General features: G+C 38.8%; 1 protein-coding gene across 1 annotated transcript in view; it reads right to left on the bottom strand.

Annotated features, from left to right (window-relative positions):
* Positions 1-27,444, bottom strand: part of CUBN (cubilin) — a 266,372-nt gene that overhangs the window by 96,391 nt on the left and 142,537 nt on the right. The window contains exons 34-39 of the mRNA XM_033403470.2: positions 26,768-26,878; positions 25,250-25,378; positions 24,125-24,257; positions 7,614-7,819; positions 6,195-6,379; positions 4,365-4,557 (exon numbers count right to left, since the gene is read on the bottom strand). Coding sequence (XP_033259361.2) covers positions 4,365-4,557; positions 6,195-6,379; positions 7,614-7,819; positions 24,125-24,257; positions 25,250-25,378; positions 26,768-26,878 — 957 coding nt within the window. The remainder of the gene's footprint in view (positions 1-4,364; positions 4,558-6,194; positions 6,380-7,613; positions 7,820-24,124; positions 24,258-25,249; positions 25,379-26,767; positions 26,879-27,444) is intronic.

Genomic DNA, 27,444 nt, shown 5'->3' with positions numbered 1-27,444 from the left:
ATACAAAACTTGGTTATAATATAACTCCATTCCCACCCACCCCCATCTTTTATGCTATTATTGTCATAAAATTATATACTTAAACATTATCAGCATAGTTTATTATTATTGCCTTATGCAGCTGTCTTTAAATTAGAGAGCAGAAGAAAAGAGCTACAGATGAAAATACATTTATACTGCCTTTATATTTACATATGTAGCTGTCTTCACTACCTACTATCTAGCAGTAAAGACATGCTAGGGTCATTTCATTTCATTCTGAAAGCCCCCCTTTAGCATTTCCTGTAGCATAGGTCTGCTTGCAATGAATTCTCTCAGCTTTCATTTATCTGGGAATGTTTTAATTTCTACTTAGTTTGGAGGATACATTTTCTGGGTATAGAATTCTTGATCAACAGACTTTTTACTTCAGCACATTGACTATGTCATCCCACTGCTCTGACCTTCATGGTTTCTGATGAGAAATGAGATGTTAACCTTGGTGAGTATTGTTTTTACAAGATAAGTGAGTTTCTCTTCGTGCTTTCAAGATAACCCCTTTTCTTTAGCTTTGATAGTTTGACAGCAGTATGTCTAGGTACAGCTCTCATTGAGTTTATCCTACCTGGAATTTTGGGGATTCTTGGATGTGTAGATTAATATTTTTCATCAAATTTGGGATGTGTACAGACATTATTTCTTCAAGTATTCTTTTTTTCCCTTTCCCTCTTTCTTTACCTGGGACTCTCATTATGCATACATATGTTGGTATAAATGATAGTCTCTGAAGCTCTGTATAATTTTCTTCTTTCTTTTCCTCAACAGGATAATCCTAAAGGACCTACATTCAAATTCAGGGATTCTTTCTTCTGCCTGCTCAGATCTGTCATTGAGCCCACCCAGTGAATTTCAACTCCAAAATTTCTAGTTGGTTGCTTTTTCTTTCAAAAATATCTATCACTTTATTGATATCCTCTATCTGGTGAGACATCATTCCCATACTCTTCGTTAAATCTTTAGACATGATTTCTTTTAGTTCTTTAACATATTTACAATAGCTTATTTAAAGTCTTTGTTAAGTAAGTCTGACATTTTGGCTTTCTCCAAGACAGTTTCTATGGATTGCTTATATTCCTCTGCATAGGCCATACTTTCCTATTTCTTCATGTGTCTCATAATTTTTTGTTGAAAACCAGACATTTTAAACAATGTAATGTGGCAACTCTGGAAATCAACCCCTCCCCCAAAGTTTGCTGTCACTGCTCTTTGTTCAGTGGCTTTTGTGTACTAATTCTGTAATGTCTGTGTTAATTGTTGTGTGTAACCATTGAAAGTCTGTGTTCAGGTTAGTGATCAACAACTGATTAAATAGAGATTCCTTTTAAATGTCTTGAACCAATAACTCTCTCACTTTTCTGAGTGACTGTGTGTGTGCACGTGTGTGTGTGTGTGTGTGTGTGTATTGGGATATGCCTATATGACTCTAGAAGACAGTTTATAACTCTGCCCTAGAATTCACTTTCTACTTTCACAGAGCCTCAAGATCCTACAGAGGTGAGAGACTGGGGCCTTCTCGAGTCTCATGTTGGACATGTTTATAGCCCTGCACATGAGTGGAGCCTTCTATGTTCCCAGAAATATGTCAAAACTTTTCAAAGTCCCCTATGGATATATCACCCCCCAGTTTTTCTTTTTACATTTTTGGTCAGCCTCTTATTAGCTGTAACTGGAATCACTGCCACATGCAGTTGTGATATTAAATAACTTGCCACTGATGATTTCTAAAAAACACCCCAGAGACAGGGCTTTTGCGCAGAGCACACTGAGTCAGGTCAGATGAAGACAAGTCCTGAGAATGGAGCTTTTCTAGGAAGCTGCCAGACAGGTTAAATAATAGCAATTCCTTAGGGATAGGATGCTTTCTGGAGTTCCAGATCTACTCCACCCCTTCCAGTGGCTGTTAGGCTGCTGGTTTTCATGGCTAACGTGGTTGTGAGGCTATTGTGAGGTTACTGCAAAGCTAGGACAGGGAGAGAGATGGGAATAGGGAAAATTAAGACGCCAGAAAGTTGTCTATTGTCACTCAGACTGAACCATTTTTCTTGAATAAACACTCTACAGATTATTGCAATTTTTAATTAATTTCCAGAGTTCTCAAAAGTTGATTTAAAATTTTTTTGCCAGTGTTCTCATTGTTTTTCTGCGAGAATAGATTTTCAGAGGCCTTTACTCCACCATTCCAGAAGTTTATGACTCTTATACAATACATGTTTGAATCTTGCTAGGGCCACCAAGAAATGAATGTAAAATTTATAGGACTAGGTCCTAATTACTTTATCCTATTACTATATAGGCTGTACAAGTTTAAAAATAAAATAAAGTAAAAACAATTTCAAAGTATAAGATCCGAATATTATCCAGTATCTTCAAATGTTAAGATTTTCCTTTACATAAAATACTTCTTATCTTGAATTTATAAAAAGCAGTTATCATACTAACTATAAGCTGTTAGTGCTGTTTGTCAAATATTCCATTTTTCCTCACTTCCAAACATATGGTGAAATTGCATTTCCTAATACTTCTGCGGTTGGGTGAGGCCATTTGACCAGTTCTGGTTTATGAATCATAAGCAAAATGACATGTGTCACTTTTAAGCTGAAAACTTTTAGACTGAGGCATGCCAGGGCTCTCTTTCCTCTTGCCATGATCACAGGTAATGTCCCAAACAATGTCAGATCCAATACCCAGTTAACCTAAGAGGGTAACATGAACAAGTAAGAAGTCTTGTGTTTCTCAGCTATTCGGAGTTTGGAATTATTTGTTACTGCAGCATAACCAAATATGTCCTGACTGATTAGCTAATATTTTCCAACTTGACATGTTTAATTTCCTTCACATGACCCTAGTCCACATTAGGCTTATTTTCCTTTGACTGCTTTTTGCTTTGTCATTTAATCATTTAGTTACTATATCATTATTTAACTGAATGCTTTATCTTTGCCAATTACTTTTGAACTCTTGGAGAGTAGAGATTATATCTTGGTTTCCTTTCTTAGTTGGTATACACTTACCTCAGCATGTCTATAATAAACCCTCTATAAATATTGGTTGAATTAAATTTAATGTATGTTCGCATAAGGAATGCTAATGTCAGTGTTCAATACATTAATACAATTTAAAACAGTAAGCTTTTTTTTCACTTTAATGAAAGTGTCAGAATGTGCTATGATCATGAGATAATCATTTGCACCAACCAGGTAACTAGTAAACTATAAAATTTTCTTATCCTTTTATTTTTTCCTTTGCTCGTTTTTCATTAAGAGAAATGAGATTTATGATACTATACTATACTCACTCATCCACTTCAATCACATAATTATGGAATATATGTATGAGAAGAGAACTTTTTTTTGAGTACTACAATATACTTATTGATATAATGTTTTGCATGAGTGATTTCTTCTGTAACTTGAGATTTGTGGACATAAAAGAAGCTTAACTCAAGTTTACTTATAAGAGCTATCCAGTCTTAAATGGATAGCTCTAAATTACATTTGGCAATCTTGCTGATGGCTCTTTGCTCTTAGATAAATAGATTAATATTTTAAGGAAGAGTTTCATAGTCAATGTTTTGAAAGCACCTTGCAAGAGAGGTGAAAATAACATCTTAGGACAGAATTCCCAAGAAGCTAGAAGCAAACAGACTCTAATCTTTTAGGGTCTGTTTAGTCTTAGAACAAGTTCAAAGTCTGAATATTCTTCAATGAGATCCAATGATAATATGTCCTAATCAAATATTTCAAGGAGTGAGAATATGCCATGAGAAATATCTGCTGAATTTATTCTATGTCAACCCTCAAATTCACAAGAGCCATTCAAAAGTGTTTAAACAAATTTTCAAAAGAAAAGCACAGTCTCCCAAAACACAGCTTACTGGGGGAATTTAAAATGTCTTAAAAATAGTAAAATGAAAGATTGAAATTTAGGCCAACTTTACCTTGAAACATGAGGGTTTACAACAAGCTAAGGACACACTGAAGCATTTCTGAAGGCACACTTAAAAGGTAACATAGAGGAAAAACAGTTACTTGCATTAGTTGATCCTAGGGTGTGTGGAAATTGTAAGTAGAATATCTTATGGACATCAAACCCTTAACTATTATGGAAAATATAATGGGAAACCAGCATTTTTTTTTTAAATAAACATCTAATCTCTAAGTATTTATGAAATTCAAAGGACACCTGAACATATGGAGGAAGGGTTTTGAGACTGTAATTACTCTTTTTATTCACTTGTGTATTTGGCCCTTATTAGTAGGAACCTTTGAAATATTAGTCTGCACATATCAGCCCCTAAAAAGAATTTCATTTATTACCAAACACACCTGTAGCAATGGTAGGTAAAGGTCCAACAGAGGCATTCATTGCAAACCACTCCAAAAGGAATCCTTTCCCTGAGACTGAAGAGTCAGAAGAAAACTGAAATGTCAAAGAACTTCTAGTGGAGCTCAAAGAGCCAGTCTGGGTACCACAATAGGTTCCAATCAGGCGGGAATGAATGCCAGCCCCATCATAAACCTGCATGGAAGGGACAGATAATAGAGCACTGAACTCAGGCAATCACCTCCATTTTTCCTCATAAATAGAAAACCACGAAGTATAAACTACGATTGCAAGTAATTAAATGTTTTAAAATTATCTATATCTTCCCTGCAGAATTATATTAGTAACTATGCTCCATGTGATATAGCTCATTATTCGATTTACAGTAAAACTTATGGGTGGAAAAGTAGGAACCAGGATAGTGGCACAACAACAGTGTCTATGAAATGTGCTTTGGGGCCACAAAAGGGAGGAATTAGGAACAAAGGGGGAAAGTCACAAGAAAAAGGAAAAGTCACAAGAAAAAGGAAAAGTCTAATGAGAGAAAGTGGCCAGGTATCCTGAAGGAGTTCACATTTCCAAAGAAGAAAAGAAGCAGAATTAATAACAGCAACAGAATCACAGCTTGTGAGGGCTTAGCATACTCAAAGCATGCAAGAAATCTCTTTCATTTGGTTGAAAATGTTAGATTACATAGTTAGAGACATATTTTCTGATAGTTTCCAAATACGTAATCTTGAGCATGTTTATCTTTTTCTTCACATGTGGATGGATCTCTCCAATTACATTTCATATCCTTCCCTCCATCTTGTAAATAATCTGAACAAGTTCGTTATAAGTGTTATTACGTAGTTCTCTATTGAAGCTACTATATAAGCTCAGATTTCAAATTAGCTAATAAGTTTTTCCAACTTACTGAGCATCTATCAAGGACTAGGTTCTATGTGAAGCACTGTGGACCTAAAATGAATAAGACAGAATCTTGGCCCTCAAGAATCTGAGAGTAAAATAGTGAAACCCACAGAAGCAGAAAGTAGAATGGTGTTTACCAGGAGGTGGGGGGAGCGGGGAACAGGCAGATGGTCAAAGGGCACAAAGTTTCAGTTATGCAAGATTGATAATTCTGAAGATCTAATGTAGAACAGTGTGACTATAGCTAATATTACCAGGTATATACTTGAAATTGGCTAAGAGGGTAAATCTTAAGTATTCTCACCACACCAGAAACAAAGAAAGAAGATGGTAACCATCTGAGGTGATGGATATGTTAATTAGCTTGATTGTGATTATTATTTTACAACGTAAAATTGTAAAATATCATATATCAAAAGACCTAGTTGTACATCTTAAATATATATAATATTTATTTGTCAAATATACCTCAATAAAACTGGATAAAAAATAATCTGATAGTGTTTCTGGAATTGATGCAGTTGCCAATGTCTGGATGGCAATGGTCGCCACGATTTTTATATACTTATATTTACTTACTTTAAAATGATTGTTCAAATTTTTAACACTCTAACAGGAGAATAAACAGGGTAATGGGATATAAGATAGAATAAATTCTTAATTAAGACACATACACAAGCTTAGATAAAGCCCAACAGAAAGATTACAATAATGCGGAAAAAAAGTTAGTTACAGAATCAAAGATAATAATTATACTACCAGAATCACCATTGTTCAGGTAACCTGGAAGGGGTATTCGTGATGTAGGGTAGACCACCCCCTATGACTTGTAAATGCTTGAATAGACATTAACTTGGATCTATGGTTGCCAATAGCAAGTCACCAAAATGTATAAACATCAGTTGCTCTTGGAAACTCACCTTTAGTTTGTCATAATAGCAGTTGAGTGTTGCCTCCATGTCCATCTCCAAGATTCTACCATGGATAACCTGAGATTCATTCACATTCACTATCCAATGGTAATTGGAGTTGTGGGGGTAATTTCCGGGCCATAAGGGAGAGGCAATTTTCCCCTGAGTTCCCACAATATTGTCATTGCCAAATACTAGGAAGGAAAACAGAGTAGTAAATCAGACCTACTTAGAACAGCTCCTTAGTCAAATGAAAGAAACAAAAGCCAAGGGGTGTTAAAAAGGACGGACTTCTAATTGACGGCAATTTCTTTTCTGAACACTGAAAGAAATACTGCTTCCCTTTTGGTTTCTCTGCTATCTATTAATTCTTTGGAGAAGGGGGATATTGTGAATGGAATTCCATCTCCTTAGAAGACCACATGGTGTGAAAACAAGCAATTGCGTCCCATGTAAAATTGGGTTCCCAGACCCCAGGGAACTTGGTGACTTGGGACGGGGTATCACCAGCCCTGGTCTATAATTTTGGTTTACCTATTTTACTTCATGTTAAAAAAGAACGAAACATGTTTTTTTTTTTCTTTAACTATGTAAGAGAAACTGACATTTTCAAACAACATATAGAGTAGCTATTAATATTTAACATTTTATCCTATTAGAAGAATATCCTGTTATTACAATATCTGAGCACTTAGGAATATCCTAAAGTAATAGTAAACGTTTCTTGTGTTTTTTTAAATTAATTTTTATTGGAGTCTAGTTAATTTAAAATTTGTGTTAGTTTCTGCTGTACAGCAAAGTGAATCTGTTATACATATACATATATCCACTCTTTTTTAGATTCTTTTCCCATATAGGTCACCATGGAGTCTGGAGTAGAGTTCCCTGTGCTATACAGTAGGTCCTGATTAGTGATCTATTTTATGTATAGTAGTGCGTATATGTCAATCCCAATCTTCCAGTTTATCCCTCCCCCCTTCCCCTTTCCTCCTGGTAACCGTAAGTTTGCTTTCTACATCTGTGACTCTATTTCTGTTTCGTAAATGGGTTCATTTGTACCAGAGTAAACATTTTTAACTTGAGGAATATAGAGTTTATGGGATCAAATGAAACACATTTGATATAAGTATACCAAACTGAAACGATGATACATTAGAAAACTCTCTATTGCAATATCATGAAAAATGTTTCACTTAAAATTAGGTAGACACTAGAGCTTTAAAAGAATGTTAGAACCACTGAGCATGCTCTCCCTGGCTCTTAATGAGTCATTCATATATAATTTAATTTTTCTAGTATATAATAAAGTAATTCCACAGAGACATTCAATATAGGGGAATTCTTCTTAATGCATTACTGAAAACATCGCTATCCTTCTAGTTTGTAGGACACATTCTGGAAGCCATCACTAAAAGAGAACCAACTCACTGTTGGTAAATGCAGCCTGGAAGCCCACGCCACTGCCTGAGCCATCGGAGACAAATCTGACCCACAGGATGTGCCCAAGGATGGATGAGTAATTGAGAGGGAGGACGTTTCCACAGTATCGTCCCACCAAGCGACCAGTGGCGTTTCCTTCCCGGATCTCCACAAAATCTCTGCTACAGTCTTGAGACTCCTCCACCTGGAAAGTTCTGATTGGAAAAAACAAAATTAGGGATTTAACTGGTAAAATAAATTTGGGGATTATCCTGAATCACTTGCTGGGTTGACCTGTTTGGTTTTTAAATTTTTGCTTTAACTTTAATCACAGTGTCTTTTGGCTAACTCAAAACATTTCTTATACTCAAATCTGTTGAAATGGTGATTCAAGAGATAAAAGACAATTAATACACTGCCTTCAGGGAGTTTTCTTTCTGGGGGAAAATTGGGCAACAAGATAGAAAAAAACAGAATACAGAAGACAGAATATCATGCCATCAGAGTGATTTTGAGGCAGAGGTATCACATGCAATTGTGAGGTTCAGTAATAGCTTGATGGAGAGATTTCTTTTAAGATGGAAATGTAAACATAAGCTGGATTTAAGGTGCAAAAATGGTGGGCAGGGAATGCGTGCTAACCAAAGCACATATGCAGAAAGAGTGGGACATATTTAGAAATCTGTGAGAGGTCTCGTTTGGTTAGAATACTGAGTACCTTTAAGAAAACATTAGAAGACATAACTGGAGCAGTATGATGGGTTAATTTTGGGAGAGCTTAAATGCCAATCAAAGGCATCTGTACTTAATTTCTGTAAAGGTAGAAAAAACATGGCATTTGCACTAAAACACGCTAGCGTTCAAGCATGGCATACTCAACTTCTTTATATTCTGCAATTATGATGACATGGGGGAATGGAGGGTGGGAAATAAGATCTACCTCATGTAATTGGCATTAGTCACATATATAAAGAGTCTGGAACACGTAGATGCTCAATGAATGCCTTTAAAAATTGGCCTCAATGCTTAAAAAAATTGGATATAATCAAGGTAATATGGTGTTGGTGGGAGGGTAGACAAATAGATAAATATAATAGAAGAGATGGTCCAGAGGAGGATCCACAAGTATAAAGCCAATTCAACCCAATTCATGGTGCCAAGTTTGGGCTTCAGAAGAGACTCTGAGGCTGTATTTGGAAATCACCTGTACGCACATGAAAATAGCTGAAAACATGGCTAGATTGGGGGTTTAGAAATGAAAAAGTGGGGAGTGATACATAGAGAGAGAGAGAAGAGATAAGAGCAGAAGCTTAGGGAACACCCATATTCTGAGTTCAGTGAAAGGAAGAGGAAGCAATAAACCCAAGAATAGTCTGGAAAGTAGGATAAAAACAAGATCAGTGTCATGTCACAGAAGCCAAGAGAAAATTAAGGAGAGAGTGATGAAGAGTGTCATATGACAGAAAGATCCAGGATTAAGAACAGGCTATAGCAGGGGTCCCCAACCCCTGAGCAGGAGAGCAAATGAAGCTTCATCTGCTGCTCTGCATCTCTCCCCATCACTCACGGTACCGCCTGAACCATCCCCCCCACCCCCCACACACCAAGTCCATGGAAAAACTGTCTTCCACGAAACCGGTCCCTGGTGCCAAAAAGGTTGGGGACTGTTGGGCTATAGGATTTGGTTACTCAAAGTAAATTAGTAACTTTTAAAGGAGCAGTTTTAGAGGGTCCACTATAGGATTATTTTTCACACATATTAAGGAGTAAATTAGATGATTTTTGGTGATTTCCATAAGACGATGAATTACAATAACAACAAGACAATAACAAGCTTTTTATAACACCCAACAATTAGAATTTATAAATTCTCTATATTTATATTTTTCATGTGCCCATTAACATGCATAAAAATGTATCAATATATAGTTGACAACACACCAAGTCTCAGAAAATATTAAAACTATTAAAAAATATGTTCTCTGACCACTATAGAATAAAATTAGAACAGGGTAATAAAGAGATAACAAAGAGATCCCGCAATTTGTATATGTAAAACAACTTTCTATATAAACCATGTGTTAAACAAGAAATCATAATGGCAATTTAGAATATATCTAGGACTGAATGAGAGTGAACACATTATGTATTAAAACAGGCAGAGTTGAGCAGTAGAAGTGTGCTGGGCCCATAAAACTTAGGGAGTGTAGTCAAAGCATTATTTAGAGGGAAATTTATAGCCTTAAATGTTTATGGTAAAAAAGAACTAATACTAAGAAAAGTGGACTAGATGTCTAATCCCAGAAGTTAGTAAAACAAAAAACAAACATACAAACCGCATAAAGGAAGTAGAAGAAATAACACGACAACATCTGAAATTAGTGAAACAGAAATGTAGAAAATACTAGAAAAGATTAAGAAACCAAAAGCTATTCTTTTGATAAGACTAACAAAGTATAAACCTCCAATAAGACTGACCAATAACAGAAGAAAGCTTAAGTGAGCAATATTACTAATAAGAAAAGGACAAAACAACAGATATACTAGAAATTTTTTAAATTATAATGAAATTTACTAAAAACCTATGCCACTAAATTTGAACTTAGACAATTTTTATAAAAATACAATACTATAACTAGTTGAAGAAAAAAATGGAAAAACCTAAAAATACCATTAAATCAAAAAATGTCAGTATTAAAAATTGCCTGCAGACAAAAGGAAACAAATACCTGAGCCCAGATTATTTTATAGAGGAACTCTACCAAAGCTTCAATAAGTCAACATCCCAATCCTAATCTTGTGTATATCGTAAAAAAAAAAAAAAAATAGGAAAGAGGGGACAGAGTCCAACTTATTTAATGAATTTAATATAATCTTGGAAGCAAAATCAGTCAAGGGAGGTCAAAGAAAGAAAAAGTTTAAGTCAATCTCACTTAATGCAGATGAAAAATCTTACATAAAATATTAGCTAAATCAATCCATCAATCTGTAAAATATGTAAATCTTAATAAGGTTGGACTCACAATGGTTTAAGATGAAAAGATCTATTACAACAATTCAACACACACACGTACACACAAAGATTTAAAGAGAAAAAAAGATGGAAAAATATATGAAGGGAGAATCAGTGACAATTGCAGTAAAGCATTCGCTAAAACTGAACACCCATTCATCACAAAAACTCTTAGAAAATTAGGAATACAGGGAAATTTTCTCAGCTGGATGAGAACTGCCCATCAAACACCTACAGCAAATATACTTAGAGGTAAAAGTTTTTAAACATTTAATTTAAATAAGAAACAACACAAGAAAGCTTGCTCATCACTTTGTTGCACAGTATACTGAAGGGTTCTCCAGGGCAATAAGATAGGGAAAGGGGGAATGGTTGTAAGAATTGGAAAGGAAGTGCTATAAATCAATATTCAAGAGCGCTCATTCATTCATAAATATCTTCCAAGCACCTTAACATGTCAGGTCCTTCTCTAGGCACTGAAGATACAGTAGCAGACAAGAGACAAAATTTTGGGCGATTCTAGAGACTGGAACAGTGGCAGGATAAGATAATATGCAAATTTACAATGCTTGGTGTCAGTCTATTTATCTCTTGCAAAAATAAAATATAGTGTGTGTGTGTGAAAAAACAAAACAAACAAAAAAAGATAATATGCAAAAATTAATAGGGTTTCCTTATACCAGCAAATGAAAATTTACAAGACGTAACTTAGTCAACACTCATTCAACAATATTTGTCTCTCTACTATATTGCCAAACACTGGGACAGGACAATGAAGAAAACAGACAATGTTCCTTCCTTCGGGGAGCTTACATTCTAGAAGGAGAGATAGATAATAAACAAATAAATAGAAATATAATGAGGTAGTGATATGCTCCAGGAGGGAAGAACCAAGTGATTAAGGAGGGTTATTTTAGGTAAGGTGGGCAGGGCACATCCATGATTTTTAAATGGGCACCATTTTTAATAGCAACAAAAAATAAGATGCCTAGGAATAAATGTAACATGATATCTATAAGACTTTTAAGGAAAAAACACGAAAGTTTAGTGAAGGACATAAAAGAAGACTGAATAAATGGAAAGATACTCCAAGTTCAGTATGAAGAGTCAATAAAGATTCTCCCCAAATTAATCTATAAATTCAATGTATTTCCAGTAAAATCAGTAAGTATGATTGCATTTATGTAAAATGTAAAACAGAAAGCAATATTAGGTAGTGTGTATGGAGACATGTATATATATATATTATTGATATATATATAATAAAAGGATATAAACATGCATAGACGTGATAGACATAAAATTCAGAATATGGGTCATCTCTGTGATGAGAAGGTAAGGGGGTGTGATGCTGCCCTGTAATATTTTATTTATTTAAAATTAATTTTTAAATATAAAAGCAATTTAATTTTTTTTAAAGTAAATGAAGTGAGTGCAAACAATTCTTTTTTTCAGAAGTAACTGAAAGAAATTTTTGCTGAGAAGAAGAAGGACAAGACAAAGAGAAGAAGAAAGAATGGTCTAGTAGGACTATAGAAAAAAAACATTGGGAAGGGAAAAAAATGTCTCGAGAATAGAAAACTTACTCCTCGCTATGTATCTTTCAGTCACTGCTCAACATTACGTGAGCAAGACTTCACATGATGGTAAGTACAGCGCCCTCCCTGGGCTCTATCTCAGCTAACAGGTTAGGATGCTTAAGGCACAGCTGACCAGCCTGGAGGTTCTGGGACCTCACTGCTCACTTTGGGATCAATGTATCAGGCACACCTCTGAGCCTTCACTGCCGACCAGAGCCCTGGAGCCAACCGGTCAGCTCTGCTCTACCACTGGCTTCTCAAGCCATATACTAGCACCGGTAGGTCTCTAGCCAGACGGTGAAGTCTGTGGCTCTCACGATCCCACCAAGGTGGGTTATTACAGTGTAGATCCTCTGGATCTATAGTTCAGACTTAGTCTTAGCAGCAAGCTGTGACTGATAACCGAGCACAGAAGAGATCAGGGAAGACCCACATCAGGCTAAACAAGCCACACAGTTGTCTTACCTCCACTGTCCTCCTTGACAAATTAATGCTTCATGAGACAAAGTTCAGAACTACCATCACTTCTGGCAAATAATTGTTCTGAATCCGCCCTTAGAATAGCTGTCAAGTTGGGCTCTTAAACTCAGGCTCAGCTTTGTTATGATATCAGAACGTTATCAACAAGGTACCATATGCTAAAACTGTGTTCTTCTGATTTTCAGAAGAAGGAGGAAGGGGTGATCATTCTCCTCAGCAGGCGACTTACATGAAATTGCCTCGAAATCTTTACTCAAAACGCTGCACGTGGTTTACCAGCATCAGCGTCACCCCAGTGCTTGTTTGAAACGAAGCATCAGGCCCCACCAACCAACTGAATCGGAATATGAATTTTAACAAGATCCCAGTTGATCAACATGCACAAGAAAGTTTGGTCCAATGGTCGAGAAGATCACTAAGTGCAAGGTTTTTCTGTTTTTTGTACCAGACTGGTATAATCCAATGCTAAATGTCACAAAAGACATTTCATCAGAAAGGATGGTAGGATGATACCTGTAAGAATCAAATTAGACTTTTTAAAAAGTTTTGTTGTTCTTGGAAGTCTTTCGTTTAGTCCGGTTCATTTTATAAGCAAATCCATCCTCTTTCCAAACACTTTGGCTCAGATCTGCTGGTAAAAATATGATGTGGAACAAAAATAGTACAGTCACTGTTTCTCATTATCTCATTTTGATTCTTGAACCTAGATCAATCGCATTTGAAAAGGACTCTGCCAGCATAAAATACATTTTCTGTTCATTCCTTTAAATATCTGTTTTATAAAAAAATGTCTTTGGGGGTTTTATTTCTCCCCCCTCCTTTTGTGTTATAGATGCAACCATAATTTCTCCAGCTTTTCTCCCTACTCGATTTCACCGCCGTGTCCACAATCCAAACCCCATATTTTAGAACTTGACATATTCCATATGTTTTTCATATGCTTCTCACCCACCCCAGGGGAAGTTTCCAAGCACCCATCTGGATATAGTTTAGACCAGGGCAGAAATAACTCAGAGGCCTGGCCATAAAGCCCTTCTCAGTATCATCTGCATAGAGGGGAGCATCTTGCATTCCACAGATTACACTTTAAAAATAAAACTCAAGCAAGGAACACAAAATAATCAAAATTAACTTCTTATGGATGAGAAAGGGAAAAGATGAAGCATTAAGATTTGCTTATGCAATAATCAGGACTTACTGTCCATTGAAGAGTAAAATGAATGACACTGGATTTTTGTGTTTATCTTCCACCCTTTAGGAGGAAAGCCCAGTGTTGTTCCTTTGGATTTGTCTCTGAACTGCCACACAAGATACTTTAGAAATGGCAGAGTGAGAGAATCTAACATTCACTGAACATCAGGTGTGCATCAGCTTTGTGGTACACATTTAAAATTTAACATCTTTGATCACACCTATGGCCCTATATGGATATGATTATCCCCTATAGATGAAATGAATCTCTTTAGGTTTTAAACAAATAGCTTCTTGACATTAACTTATTAGTAACTTAACAAGAAATGGGATGTTGTCTGTCTTAAACATTCCCAGTACCTGGCCCAGTTCCTGAGAACCACTGAACATCAGATTGTTCAAGAATGTGACTGTGGTAAAGACCAAGAGGAAAAAGACCAGAAAAGCCCTTTGATCTAGCAATTATGAGGCCTATTAAGCCGTGTGAAGGACTTTGACCTTTATCATAAGAACGATGTTCCTGGTTTATTCATCACTGGTTATAAAACGTCAATTATGGGAGTAACATGTGCTTTATATATGAAGCATCTAGCAAAGGTGCAACAGTGCTTATGTGTATAAAGTAGGGGCTTAATAAATATTTGTTGAACAAAGAAGTATATATATATATATATATATAGTTATATAGTTATATAGTTATATAGTTATATAGTTATATATATATAGTTATATATATATGGTCACATATATATATTTTTTTTCCCATACAAAACTTTGTGCTTTTAGTAAAGACAAAAGCAAACAAAACCTCTTTCCCACGTGGCAACTTAAACTTGTATTGCCTTTCAGGTGTTCAGAGGGTGTCTTTGTTTTGACACAATGCCAGCTGGACCCTGAAGAGGCACTGTCTGATCGATGGGCTAAAACAAAGTAACTTGAGATGTTTGAATGTGGTCCACAAATAGGACTTCTCTTTCATGTTTAAAAATCCATTCTTGATGCACAGAATGGCATGCCTAGAAGAGGAGCAAGACATTTTTGAATAAACAGAGCAGTGTCTCCAAAACAATCTTCTTCTCTCCAAGCAAGTTACTTCTTATATTCTTTTCAAGACAGAATTATCAACCCCAACCAAAGCCCAATAATCTATGACACAGTAAAACAAATAACTTCTAATTTTAAATGGCAATTTAAATACCAATGTCTTGGGACTTCCCTGGTGGCGCAGTGGTTGAGAATCTGCCTGCCAAGACAGGGGACATGGGTTTGATCCCTGGTCCGGGAAGATCCCACAGGCCGCGGAGCAACTAAGCCCGTGAGCCACAACTACTGAGCCTGTGCTCTAGAGCCCATAAGCCACAACTACTGAAGCCCGCACGCCTAGAGCCTGTGCTCCACAACAAGAGAAGCCACTGCAATGAGAAGCCCACACACCACAATGAAGACCCAATGCAGCCAATAAATAAACAAATAAATAAATACCAATGTCTTATCATCCAATGTTTATGAAGCACTCATTACCAGTGTGGCATGTCACAAGTATCTCTCTACTGATGGGATTAAAAGGTCCCATTTCACTTACCATGTGCTTTTCACTAACAACTTCCAGAAAATATATTATTGTTGTTTAATTTAACCTAAGACCACTCAGAATGTGGCAGGATCCTACTGTTGATTGCATGTCCATAGTCCATATTCAAAAAGGCTTACAGTTCAACGAGGAACATGAGAGTGATTTTACAAACCAACCACTAAATTCTGTAAAAAATTAATAAAGAGATACCTCAGTTATACAAAGCTGAGAAACCAGAAGAAGGAGCTCTCACACCCTGTGAAGGTAGCAGAGCCCAAGAGGAAGAAGAAAGACTCCTCTTCTTTCTTGGCATGGACTTAGCCAATAAGAAGCCATAGACTCTGTTTACTGAAGCCCTCCCAGCTTCCTTTTCCCTGTAGAAAAGCATCCTTCTTCTTCTGCTGTGCAGGGACTTGCAGGGGCTCACCATAGGTGCAGACCCTGAATTGCAATTCTCTGCTGATCCTGAATAAACCCATCTTTGATGGAGAAGTATCTGGCATTCTATTTATTTCAGATCAACATTTCATTGGTTTGATAAGCAAACAGGTATGGTACCCACAAATCCAGCCCACTGTCACTCACTGTTTTTCTTGCCAACCCTGGAGTTTAATGGTATGTCCTTCTCCTGGATCCAAGCTCACACTCTTAGCGTTTGAAGCTCTCCAGGTTTTATTCGGAATCTGTTTCAAAGCTTCATCTTTCTGGTCAATGCTTTGTTCTGTACATGAGTATTCACTTGGCACTTCTATCTGATTTGAGATCAGGCGGTTTCAACTGAAACTGGCTAGACTTCGACCCATTCCTTCAGGAGCAGGGGCTGTCTCACTGAAACTGTGCCAGTTTTTGTCCAGCCTTCAGCATATTCCTTTGCAAAGGGCTATTCTCTGGACACTGGCTGAAAAAACCTTTGGCCTGGCTCCTCTAGGACCAAGACGTTTCCTTAGAATTGGCTGTTATTCAGGCTTCCGAGCTGTTTGAATTGAGCTGTTTGTGTTGTAAAATGTTTGAAAATTGTTCTTTTACTTTAGAGAAAAACCTCTGAGAAATGGAAGCCCAGTTTTTGAGAGTACCCACACCCCCAACAGGGACTCTGGCAGATCTGATGTTTAAGACTGAAGTCCTTCCTCATGCACATTCCTAACTAAATGGACCAACCCGATAAAAGTCTGTCATACAGAGTGAAGTAAGTCAGAAAGAAAAAGACAAATACCGTATGCTAACACATATATATGGAATTTAAGAAAAAAAAATGTCATGAAGAACCTAGGGGTAAGACAGGAATAAAGACACAGACCTACTGGAGAATGGACTTGAGGATATGGGGAGGGGGAAGGGTGAGCTGTGACAGGGCGAGAGAGTCATGGACATATACACACTAACAAACGTAAGGTAGATAGCTAGTGGGAAGCAGCCGCATGGCACAGGGATATCGGCTCGGTGCTTTGTGACCACCTGGAGGGGTGGGATAGGGAGGGTGGGAGGGAGGGAGATGCAAGAGGGAAGAGATATGGGAACATATGTATATGTACAACTGATTCACTTTGTTATAAAGCAGAAACTAACACACCATTGTAAAGCAATTATACCCCAATAAAGATGTTAAAAAAAAAAAAAAGGCAATTTAGAATATCAATGGTCATTGTGGGGAACTTTTGAAATCCCCAAACTTAACTTTCTTAGAACCAAAGTAGACTACAATAGCTCAAAAATTTCCAGAAATGTGTGGAATACTTACTTCGGTATTTTGAGGCTTCCCAACATTATCTGGAGCCTAGAATTGCCTCTCTACAAAATAAGATTTTAAGGCTAACTGAGGCAAACATAATTAATGAGATAAAATGGCCCCCAACGCCTCAGGCTCTTCTTCCAGCACCATCTGGTCTCTCCATTGGCTCCTCATGGTCAGACCTCATCTCCGGGGCCATCTTCCTCCTTCCTTGCTACACCACCTATGCCTCCTTTGTACTGCCAATTCCCCCATACTAATTCTCTTAATGAGCTTCCCCATTTGAAACTCTTCCCATTCCTGTTTCCTCTGCATTTGTCAGAATATGTCTGTTTACAGCCACTATGGAGAACAGTATGGAGGTTCCATAAAAAACTAAAAATAGAAATACCATATGACCCAGCAATCCCACCACTAGGCATATACCCTGAGAAAACCATAATTCAAAAAGAGTCATGTGTCATAATGTTTACTGCAGCTCTATTTACAATAGCCAGGACATGGAAACAACCTAAGTGTCCATCAACAGGTGAATGGATAAAGAAGATGTGGCGCATGTATGCAATGGAATATTACTCAGCCACAAAAAGAAACGAAATTGAGTTATTTGTAGTGAGGTGGATGGACCTAGAGTCTGTCATACAGAGTGAAGCAAGTCAGGAGGAGAAAAACACATACCGTATGCTAACACATATATATGGAATCTTAAAAAAAAAAAAAGGTTCTAATGAACCTAGTTGCAGGGCAGGAATAAATTTGTAGACATAGAAAATGGACTTGAGGACATGGAGTGGGAGGGTGAAGCTGGGGTGAAGTGAGAGTAGCATTGACTACATACACTACAGAATGTAAAATAGTTAGCTGGTGGGAAGCAGTAGCATAGCACAGGGAGATCAGCTCAGTGCTTTGCGATGACCTAGAGGGGTGGGATAGGGAGGGTGGGAGGGAGGCTCAAGAGGGAGGGGATATGCGGACATGTGTATGCATACGGCTGTTTCGCTTTGTTGTGCAACAGAAACTAACACAGTATTGTGAAGCAATTATACTCCAATAAAGATCTATTAAAAAAAATAAACATAAGTCTTCTGAGAATCCAGAGGCTAAGCCCTTAGTTTTTTGTACTCCCTGGACTAAGGCTGAACTGCAATCCATAAGCAAAGGCTTTCCCAAAGTCACTGGAGATGCTCACAAATTGCTGGACAATTTAATATAGTCATTCAAACTTGTCAACCTGGTTTCTCTGACTTATATCAGCTAGTTCATATGCTGGTGAGTGAGGGCCAGGCTCAGCATTGGATGAAAACCACTAATTGGGGGAAATCCTAAAAGGTCTCTAGAATTACAGCTGGGAGACCAGCCAGCTATCTTTTTTTTAAAGATTTAATTTTAATTTAATTTATTTTTTTGGCTGTGTTGGGTCTTAGTTGCTGTGCGTAGGCTTTCTCTAGTTGTGGCGAGCGGGGGTCACTCTTGGTTGCGGTGCGCGGGCTCCTTATTGCGGTGGTTTCTCTTGGCATGGGCTCCAGGCGCTCAGGCTTCAGTAGGTGCAGCACGTGGGCTCAGTAGTTGTGGCACGTGGGCTCTCGTATGCCCAGTAGCTGTGGCGTACGAGCTTAGCTGCTCCACAGCATGTGGGATCTTCCCAGACCAGGGATCGAACCTGTGTCCCCTGCATGGGCAGGCAGATTCTTATCCACTGCACCAGCCTGCTATCTTATTATATGAAAGTCCTCAGCCTGCTATCTTATTATATGATCAGGCTTGGCCAATCCCTAGGCAGCTTCATCAAGCAGTTCCTAGGGTTTCTCCAAAACCTGTTGATTGGAACAAAATCCAGGCATACACACAAAAATCTGATGAAACTGTTCATGATTATTACAATCAACTTCAGGTTATTTTTAAAGAAAATTCTGGTCTTCCTTTAGATGTTGATTCTAACCAGGTAGTTTTTAACTCTATGTTTATTAATGGGCTGAACTGAGACCTTTCCCTTCTAGGAAAAAGGACCAGGATGGAATGGGAAACTCTATCTATTCCAGATTTAGTTAATGTGGCAAACCAGCTCTCTCAAACTCTAGATAAGGCACCTCAGAGGAAGACTGCCAGAATTCTTAATCCTCAGCCCCAGCAAATGAAGGCTCCTAAATGAAACCAAAACCCTACTAATTTCTATTATTGCAAAGAGCCAGGACATTGGAAGAGATTGTCACAAATTTAAGTGCTTCAGGTGCCTTCAGCCCTCTAACCAGCCTTTCAACATCCTCCCAATTCTCATTGATGGGGCTCTACAGGGATTTTCCCCAATTCTCCCTCTTAGTCGGCATGGAGGAACATTTCTCTAGATCGGGGATGACGCTCTTCCAGTCCTAACTGACACCAGAGCCACACTCTCGGTGCTCAACCCCATTACTATAAAGCAGCCTCTGCCTCTGATAGTACTAGAGCTGATTCTGGAAATACTTATCATTTGTCTCCACTGAATCAGCTACCACCTTCCTTATGGGCAAAATCTCCAACTTATGCTGGAGATTCACAGCAACAAAATTCACAACAAACCTCCTGTCAAGATTTAAGTAGACCTCTCAAAACCTCTTCCCAGAATTAATCAAAAACCTTTTAAAAAAAAGATCTTCAAGGCATAAAACCCCTAATAGAAAATTATAAGGCTCAAGGCCTCATAATCCCTTGTACTGTGCTCTGAAACACTACCATTTTACTGGTGAGAAAACCTACAGGTCAAAGGTGAAGGTTTATCTAGGATCTCAAAACAATCAACAGCATTGTTATCTCTTGACATTCTGTTGTCCCTAACCCTTATATGATACTGACGTCATTCCAACTGGAAGCAAATTCTTTCCTGTAATTGATTCATGTAGTACATTCTCTAGTATTCCAGTTTAGGAAGCTAGCCAATACCTTTTTGCCTTTACTTGGGAAGAAAACCAATTAACCTGGACAGTAATGCCTCAGGGTTCTACTCAGAGTCCTTATTTCTCAGGAATCCTGAAGGCTGACCTGGATGATACAAAATCCTCTAGAGATTCAACTACTTTGTTGCAATAGGTGGATGACCTGCTTCTTTGAGCTCCTTCTCAGGCCTCCTCACAGGAAGACTCCATCCACTTGCTAAAGCTTTTAGCCTTAAAGGGACCCAAGGTAGCCAAAGGAAAATTGCAGTTTGCCCAAACCCAGGTTTGATATTTAGGGTATCTGCTATCAGAACAAAGGCTATATCTAGATCCAGATAGACTTCATGGTGACCTAAGTTTCCCAAAACCCCAAACGAAGCACAACTGCAACGTTTTCTCCAGCTAGTTGATTATTGTTGAAATTGGATTCCAAATTTCTCTCCTACGGCTAAACCTCTGTACGTTGTACTCAACAATAAAAACCTCAATGCAATTTTAAGAGAAGAAACAGATGACATAGTCTTTGAGGCCCTAAAGGAGAGTCTGGTGAATCCACCTGCCCTTGGGCATCCCAATGTTCAGATTCTCTTTTTCCTTTTTGTATATGAAAAGAATGGGAATGCCTTTGGGGTACTAATCCCAAAACACAGGGACCACCATTGACCCATAGGGTATTATGGCCAGCAACTGGACCCTGTAGCATGGGGATATCCCCCTTGTCTTAAAGCCATTACAACCACTCCCCTTTTGGTTAAGATCACCGAGAAAATTATTGTGAGATCCCTTTTAACCATCTTTGTACCTCATACAGTAGAAGTTCTGACTTCTCATCACACTCAACATTTCCCAGCCAGCCACCTCACCTCCTGTGAAGTCCTTTGGTTAACTGCTCCTTACATAACTCTCTTCCATTGTAATAACCTTAACTCGGCTACTCCTCTTCCCTCCATCACCAGCAAAGTCCCTCGTGGCGCTTAACACTGATGCACCACCTCCTGACTCCTCAGGATGACCTACAGGGAATTCCACTGGGTCATGCTGACTTCCCATGGTTCACTGATGGTTCTCATTTAAAAGGTGATAATGGCAACTACAGTCCTAGGTATGCTATTAAGACTCCTTTTGATGTTGCTGACGCAGCATCTTTACCTATGGTTACTTCAGCCCAGACTGAATTACATGCTTTTACATGGGCTTATATTTAGCCAAGGACAAAACTGCCAATATTTATACTGATAGTAGATATGTTTTTAGAGTAGCTCATAATTTTGGAATATTGTGGAAGCAATGTGGCTTCCTTACGTCCAGTGGGAAAAAAAATTTAAGATGGCCCCTGTGTTTAGGAATTATTGGATGCAATAATTTCACCTGCCACTTCAGCTATTATTAAGATTCTGGGGTATTCTGAACTTGACTCTCTGGAAGCGAAGGGAAATCACCTTGCTGATATTTCTGTAAGGAATGCTGCCCTTAAAGGGACCAATAGCAGCCAAACTTCTGTCGTGGTCCAAAGGGAAATTTAGAAAAACTGGCTAGAGAAGCCCAGCAATCAGCCTCAGAAAAAGGAAAACAAGATTGGAAATTCTGGGCTTCCCTGGTGGCACAGTGGTTGAGAGTCCACCTGCTGATGCAGGGGACGCGGGTTCGTGCCCCGGTCCGGGAGGATCCCACGTGCCACGGCGCGGCTGGGCCCGTGAGCCATGGCCGCTGAGCCTGCGCGTCCCGAGCCTGTGCTCCGCGGCAGGAGAGGCCACAGCGGTGAGAGGCCCGTGTACCAAAAAAAAAAAAAAGATTGGAAATTCAATAATTGTTGGTTTGATAAAAAGAGAAAGCTCTGGTTTGCATCAATAACAACCTATTCCCACCCAACACTCTAAAACTCCCACTCCTCACTGCTGTACGTGCATTAAACCATTGTTCTACTGGCAAGATGATAGCCTTCATGAATCAATATTAGAGGAGAAACATTAACAAGGCTGAAAAAAGTGCCAACCCTCACTTGTCCCACTTGTCCAAAGTAGAACCAGGGAAGCCTGTTCGTACTGCTCCCAGACACTGTAAATTGCCTAATGGACAGTTCAAGCTCTGGTAAGTGGATTTCATACAATTTCTTCCTCTAACGGATATAAATATGTTTTAGTCATGGTCCATATGTTTTCACACTGGACTGAAGCCTTCCCTTGCAGACAGTCTACTGTCCCTTCTGTGGCAAAAGTCCTTTTGGAAAAGATGATCCCTACCTGGGGAACTCATCTCAAACTTCATAGCGATCAAGGAATCAATTTTACTGGCCAGGTACTTTGACAAGTCTGCTCTGTTTGGCTCGTTTTACAACACTTTCACTGTGCTCACCACCCTTATTCCTCTGGTTTAGTCGAACACACTAACAGCACCATTAAGACTCAACTGGCAACATTTATAGAGGCCCTCCAAACATCTTGGTCAAAAACACTGCCATCTGTCCTTCTAAATCTTGGATCTTCCGCTTTTGGAACTCATAAACTCTTACCATTTGAGATAGTCACATAATTTCCAATGCACTTGGTTCCCACTTCTTTTGACACACGACTGATAAAAGGAGAGATATTCCAACATTGCAAAGGATTAATTGCCTCTATTAAAAATAACCATGTTTTAATAGAGCGATCTTTTCACAGTGTACCCTTGGGAGATGAAGACATTAAGCATCACATCTTGCAACCTAGAGATTTTGTCTATTGCAAAAGAGTCCTCCAGAAGAACTCACTTCAACCTCATTGGAAAGGTCCCTATCAGGGACTGCTAGCCAACCCTTGTGACACCAAGCTCTGAGAAGCAGACTCTTGGATTTATGTAGCACACCTAAAGAAATCACTGAACCCTGACTGTACCTGTACATCACCTGGTGACCTGAAAGTAAACATTTTCTGGAATTGAAGCAGACGACATCTGACGAGACAGCTTTCCCAAGATATACTTTTGAGGATGACAGAAGGCTTCAGATGATCTCCAATGTCTATGATCTTGATATCATATGGACTTTAGATAAAAAGTACCTGAGAGTTCTCCCTCCTACCCCTCCTAATTACTCAGACGTGACCTTAATAGATTTTCAATCTGTTCACTTTCCCTCTGACATGAAATACTATACCAGGAAAGGTCCTTCCTGACATTGACACACAAAAATCCACTGAAACTAGAAACCCTGACTCTAGATCAGCAATGATTTCAGAGAAAGATTATGATAAAAAGGGGGAAATATAAAAAATTAATAAACAGAAACCTCAATTAAATAGAGTCAGGATACCAAAAGGGGGAGCTCTCATGCCCTGCAGAAATAGCAGAGTCCAACAGGAAGAAGAAAGGCCTCTCTTCTTTCCTGAAGGGCTCAACCAATGAGAAGCCTTGGATTCTCTGTTTATTATAACCCTCTAAACTTCCTTTTCTTCTTTATAGAAGTGTTCTCCTTCTCTCGCAATACAGGGACTTGCACGTGTCTTGCCATGGTTGCAGACCCCAAACTGCAATTCTCTGCTGATCCCAAATAAACTCATCTTTGCAATTTCCTGTTGATCTTAAATTAACTCATCTTTGCAATTCTCTGCTGATACCAAATAAACCCATCTTTTCTGACAATGGTGGATTAGCATGGGGATAAGACATAAGGGTGAAGAAGGCTTAACTGAGATGGGGATTTCTCCTGGAAGAAAGAATGTTAGTGATGCTCTGAAAGAATCTAAATGTTCCTAATTTTTAAAAAAACGATAAAATTAATGTTCTCTGAAAATGAGAATTCCAAAAAGTAATGTACCAAGAGCTCAGGCATGTACTCTTGGTAATGTTAGGCAGGACTCTAAAACCACTGTAAGAGAATTTTAATGCTATTTATAACCTAAACTATGACTAAAACAGAGGAAATATGGAAACAGACTTCCTGAAGTTCCCACCACATTCTCTAACAGTTGTTTGGACAAATATGCTATTAGTTGTCCATCCTATTAGTAACACTGCTTCCTTCCTGCAGATTCATTCTCCCTGAAACAATATACTATAAAAAAGGACTTACATAAAAGACAGCTGGAGCTGGTTGCCAGGGGAACTGACAATGTTCCAGACACATTCCACATTAGAGGGATAAATTTCTGGGTAGCCAGGGCTGTTGAAGATGCCTTCAGCCATGTGGAAGATGCCACCACAAGCTAGAAGAAAAGAGAAACAAAGTGAGTGGCAGATTAAATATTGAATACAAGACACCATAAGATAAAGGAGAAAGAACACTAGAACAGCTGTTAGCATCATCAAAGGATATGCCATTTTCATTTCATAATAAAAAAAATCCATATCATATATAATAAGGAAAAGATTCTGAAAACTAAAAGCCACAGGGTATGGTGGATTAGAAGGAATCTCAGTAGTTTCTTTTCTAAAAGCCTTTTCTCCCTGTGAACTCTAACTTTATGTAATAAAAGACTCATTTTAATTCTGTAGTCCCTCGGTATTGCTGACCAGGATGACTTTCACCCCTGGCCTAGAACAGAAGGCAGTATTTCAGCTTTTCCTTTTCAGGAGAGCACAGAAACATGCACACATCTCCTTGGTGTTCTAAAGCTTTTAGCTGCTAATAACAAGGAAGCCAGCAGCACTCTCCTGGCTAAGAGCCCCAGCACTGGGTGCCCCTCTTTCCCCTCCTCCCCATAAGCCACCATCCATCCTGCATCAGTGCCAACACCCAGCCCTGCCTGAGCGCAGCTGTGAGGCCAGGGAGACTAAAGAACAGCAGTTGTCCACCCATAAGAGATGCCATCAGACACTGTCCATCAGGGGCTCCCTTAACAAACGTATCATGAAGGAGAACAAGGAGACACCGACAAGATAGTCTCCCAAGATCATTCCAGCCAGTTCTCCCCGCTTCCAGAGCTCATCCGTGTAGCGTCAGCCACAATTGCCAAGGTATGGGAACAACCTAAGTGTCTGTCGATGGACGAATGGGTAAAGAAGATGTGGTATAGAGTTCACTACTGCTAGACTTTACAAGCATGTTGACCTAATATGAAAGATAGTAAGGTTAGTCATAGAGGTGATCTAGGAAACTAGCTCCGAATGCTGAATGTAGAAGAATCCCAAATAATAAACCAAGGACTTTCTACACATTTCTCTTAACCTAGTAGCGCCATTTGCTACCATTTCTTACCTGATGTTGATGCAGCATACGTGGCGTGGAAACCACCAAAATTCGCTATAGAATCCGAGACGAACCTCAGTGTCAGAGCATTGCTGAAGGAAGTGATGGGGTGGGGCATGGAGGGGCCACAGTATCGGCCTAAATAATGAAGACGATGACAAGGAGAATGAATGATGACAAGTAGACACGTATTTTACTAGCATCACAAGAGACCAAAGCAAACAGAAGAAAACACTATTAGGAGAAACATTTAAATCAGGGTCAGTGTTGGGGATGATGCCTGATAATTCAAAACAAGCTATGAACGCAAGCATAGGGGAGGTGATTCATAAGCATGGTAAAGAATGTTAGGGGGAGGCAGAGTAATACAGATGACCTCCAAATGGAACGAATGCTAAACTCTCCCATGCAGTAGGGACCCACGCAAATACACGTGCTAATTCTTAAAAGCAACATATAAGAGCAGAGAAGCACGTGGATGTTGGAACCAAAACACCTGGATTCAACTCAACTCCCGGCTCTGCCACTTACCAGCTACGTGACCTGAGTCAAGTTACTTAAGTGCTCTGTGCCTCAGTTTCCCCACTTGAGAGAGGGGACCATTGATAACAGTGAAATCCTGTATCATAAGGGTATGAGGATTAATTGAGTTACTGTTTATAAAGTTCTTAGGATAGCACTCAGCACAAGGTGTTATGTAAGTGTCCATTAAATAATATAGCCTCAACCTCAGTTAAATGCTTATAGACAAAAATCTCAAGGAATACAACCAGAAGTCTGCAGAGAGCAGAGAGTATTCCTCAATTGCCTGTTATCAACTCAGGCACTGTTCTGGGCACTGGGAATAAAGCAATGGGCAAAACAAAGTCCCTTCTCTGATGGAGCTTGTCTTCTAGCGCAGGATGAGAACCTTGGATGACAAAGCTCAAATACTCCCAACTCAGGCACTGACACTGTCCCTAACTAAGGCCCTGACACTACTCCTAACTCAGGAGTGACTCATGGAGAATGTTTAAATAACCTGAGATTATTTTGCTTGAGAACATTTCAGAAACTATTTAGCAGCAATCCCTAATTTCTACTGGGATGTTTTACAAACAGAACTCTAGATTACCTATCTACTATCTATCTATCTATCTGTTCTTTTGTTTCCACTGAGGACAAAACCAAAAGAAACATGCTCAATTTGAGTACCAGCACTGTGGTCAAATGTTAATAAGAAATTTCTCAGAGAATGCTACTTAATGCTGGAATGCACTGTATTTCACTACTGTCTAAAGCAATCACAACTTTCAATTAAAAAAATACATATATAAACTATTCATGTCCTTGAATATGAACAAGCTGAGTTTCTTGAACACCATATTACATCCTGCTTTCTTAGCCTCTCGTTATCTTTACATGGCTTATGACGCTCTTCATAGTTATTGGAAACATTCTAACCTGGAATGACAGCATATACACACGTAAGCACAGAAACTGTAAAAAGCCAAGGCCACAGATGTGAGCGAGTGAGCGCGGCAGTACCTCGGAGGGGCGCATCATCACGACTGCCGTCCAAAATCTCTAAGAAGTCTCGAGTACACGTTGTGCTGCTTTCAAGTCCAAAGTGGCTAAAGGAGAGGGTGATATGATTGACTGAAAGGGAAAAAGAGAAGACTCTTTAATAACGTTCTGGCAAACAAAACATACAGGGAATGCTATTTCACCTCTGATCCTTTCTCCTGCTGTTTCTCCAGCAGGGGAGCCATGAATCTGGCAGATGTGCACAGGGGGACGGACGGGGGAGGGGGGTGAAGAGGAGAAGTAACAACCACTCTGCTAAAAGCTTTCCTTTGAAGAGTAATTGAATCCATGCTTTCGAAAATGTCTGTAGATTCTGAAACGCTGGTACTGGGAAGAGAACCCTTGGAGAAGGGCCCTTGGGTGGGTTTATTTCATGGACGATGCGGAATGCATCCACTGTTGCTGTGTTCCTCGCAGAAGTATTTTTCTTAATAGAATAGTTTCCTTAAATTCTAATTCTTTACCTGTGCTTGTAAATAAGACATTTTCCTCTCCAGCACACGTATCCTAGCATTCTGGTGTTACTTTAAGGCCAGAACCGGGAAACGGAAGTTCATTCATTTATAAAGAGAGCTTTGAATTACTTGCAGAAAGGTATGTGCCTGGGTACATTTTCCTTTTGTTTTCTTCCTGGGTCT

This window comes from Orcinus orca, chromosome 2 (genome assembly GCF_937001465.1).
Source record: "Orcinus orca chromosome 2, mOrcOrc1.1, whole genome shotgun sequence".
NCBI lineage: Eukaryota > Metazoa > Chordata > Mammalia > Artiodactyla > Delphinidae > Orcinus > Orcinus orca.
The sequence above is the reverse complement of the archived record's forward strand: the minus strand, read 5'-3'. Positions and strand labels throughout refer to the sequence as shown.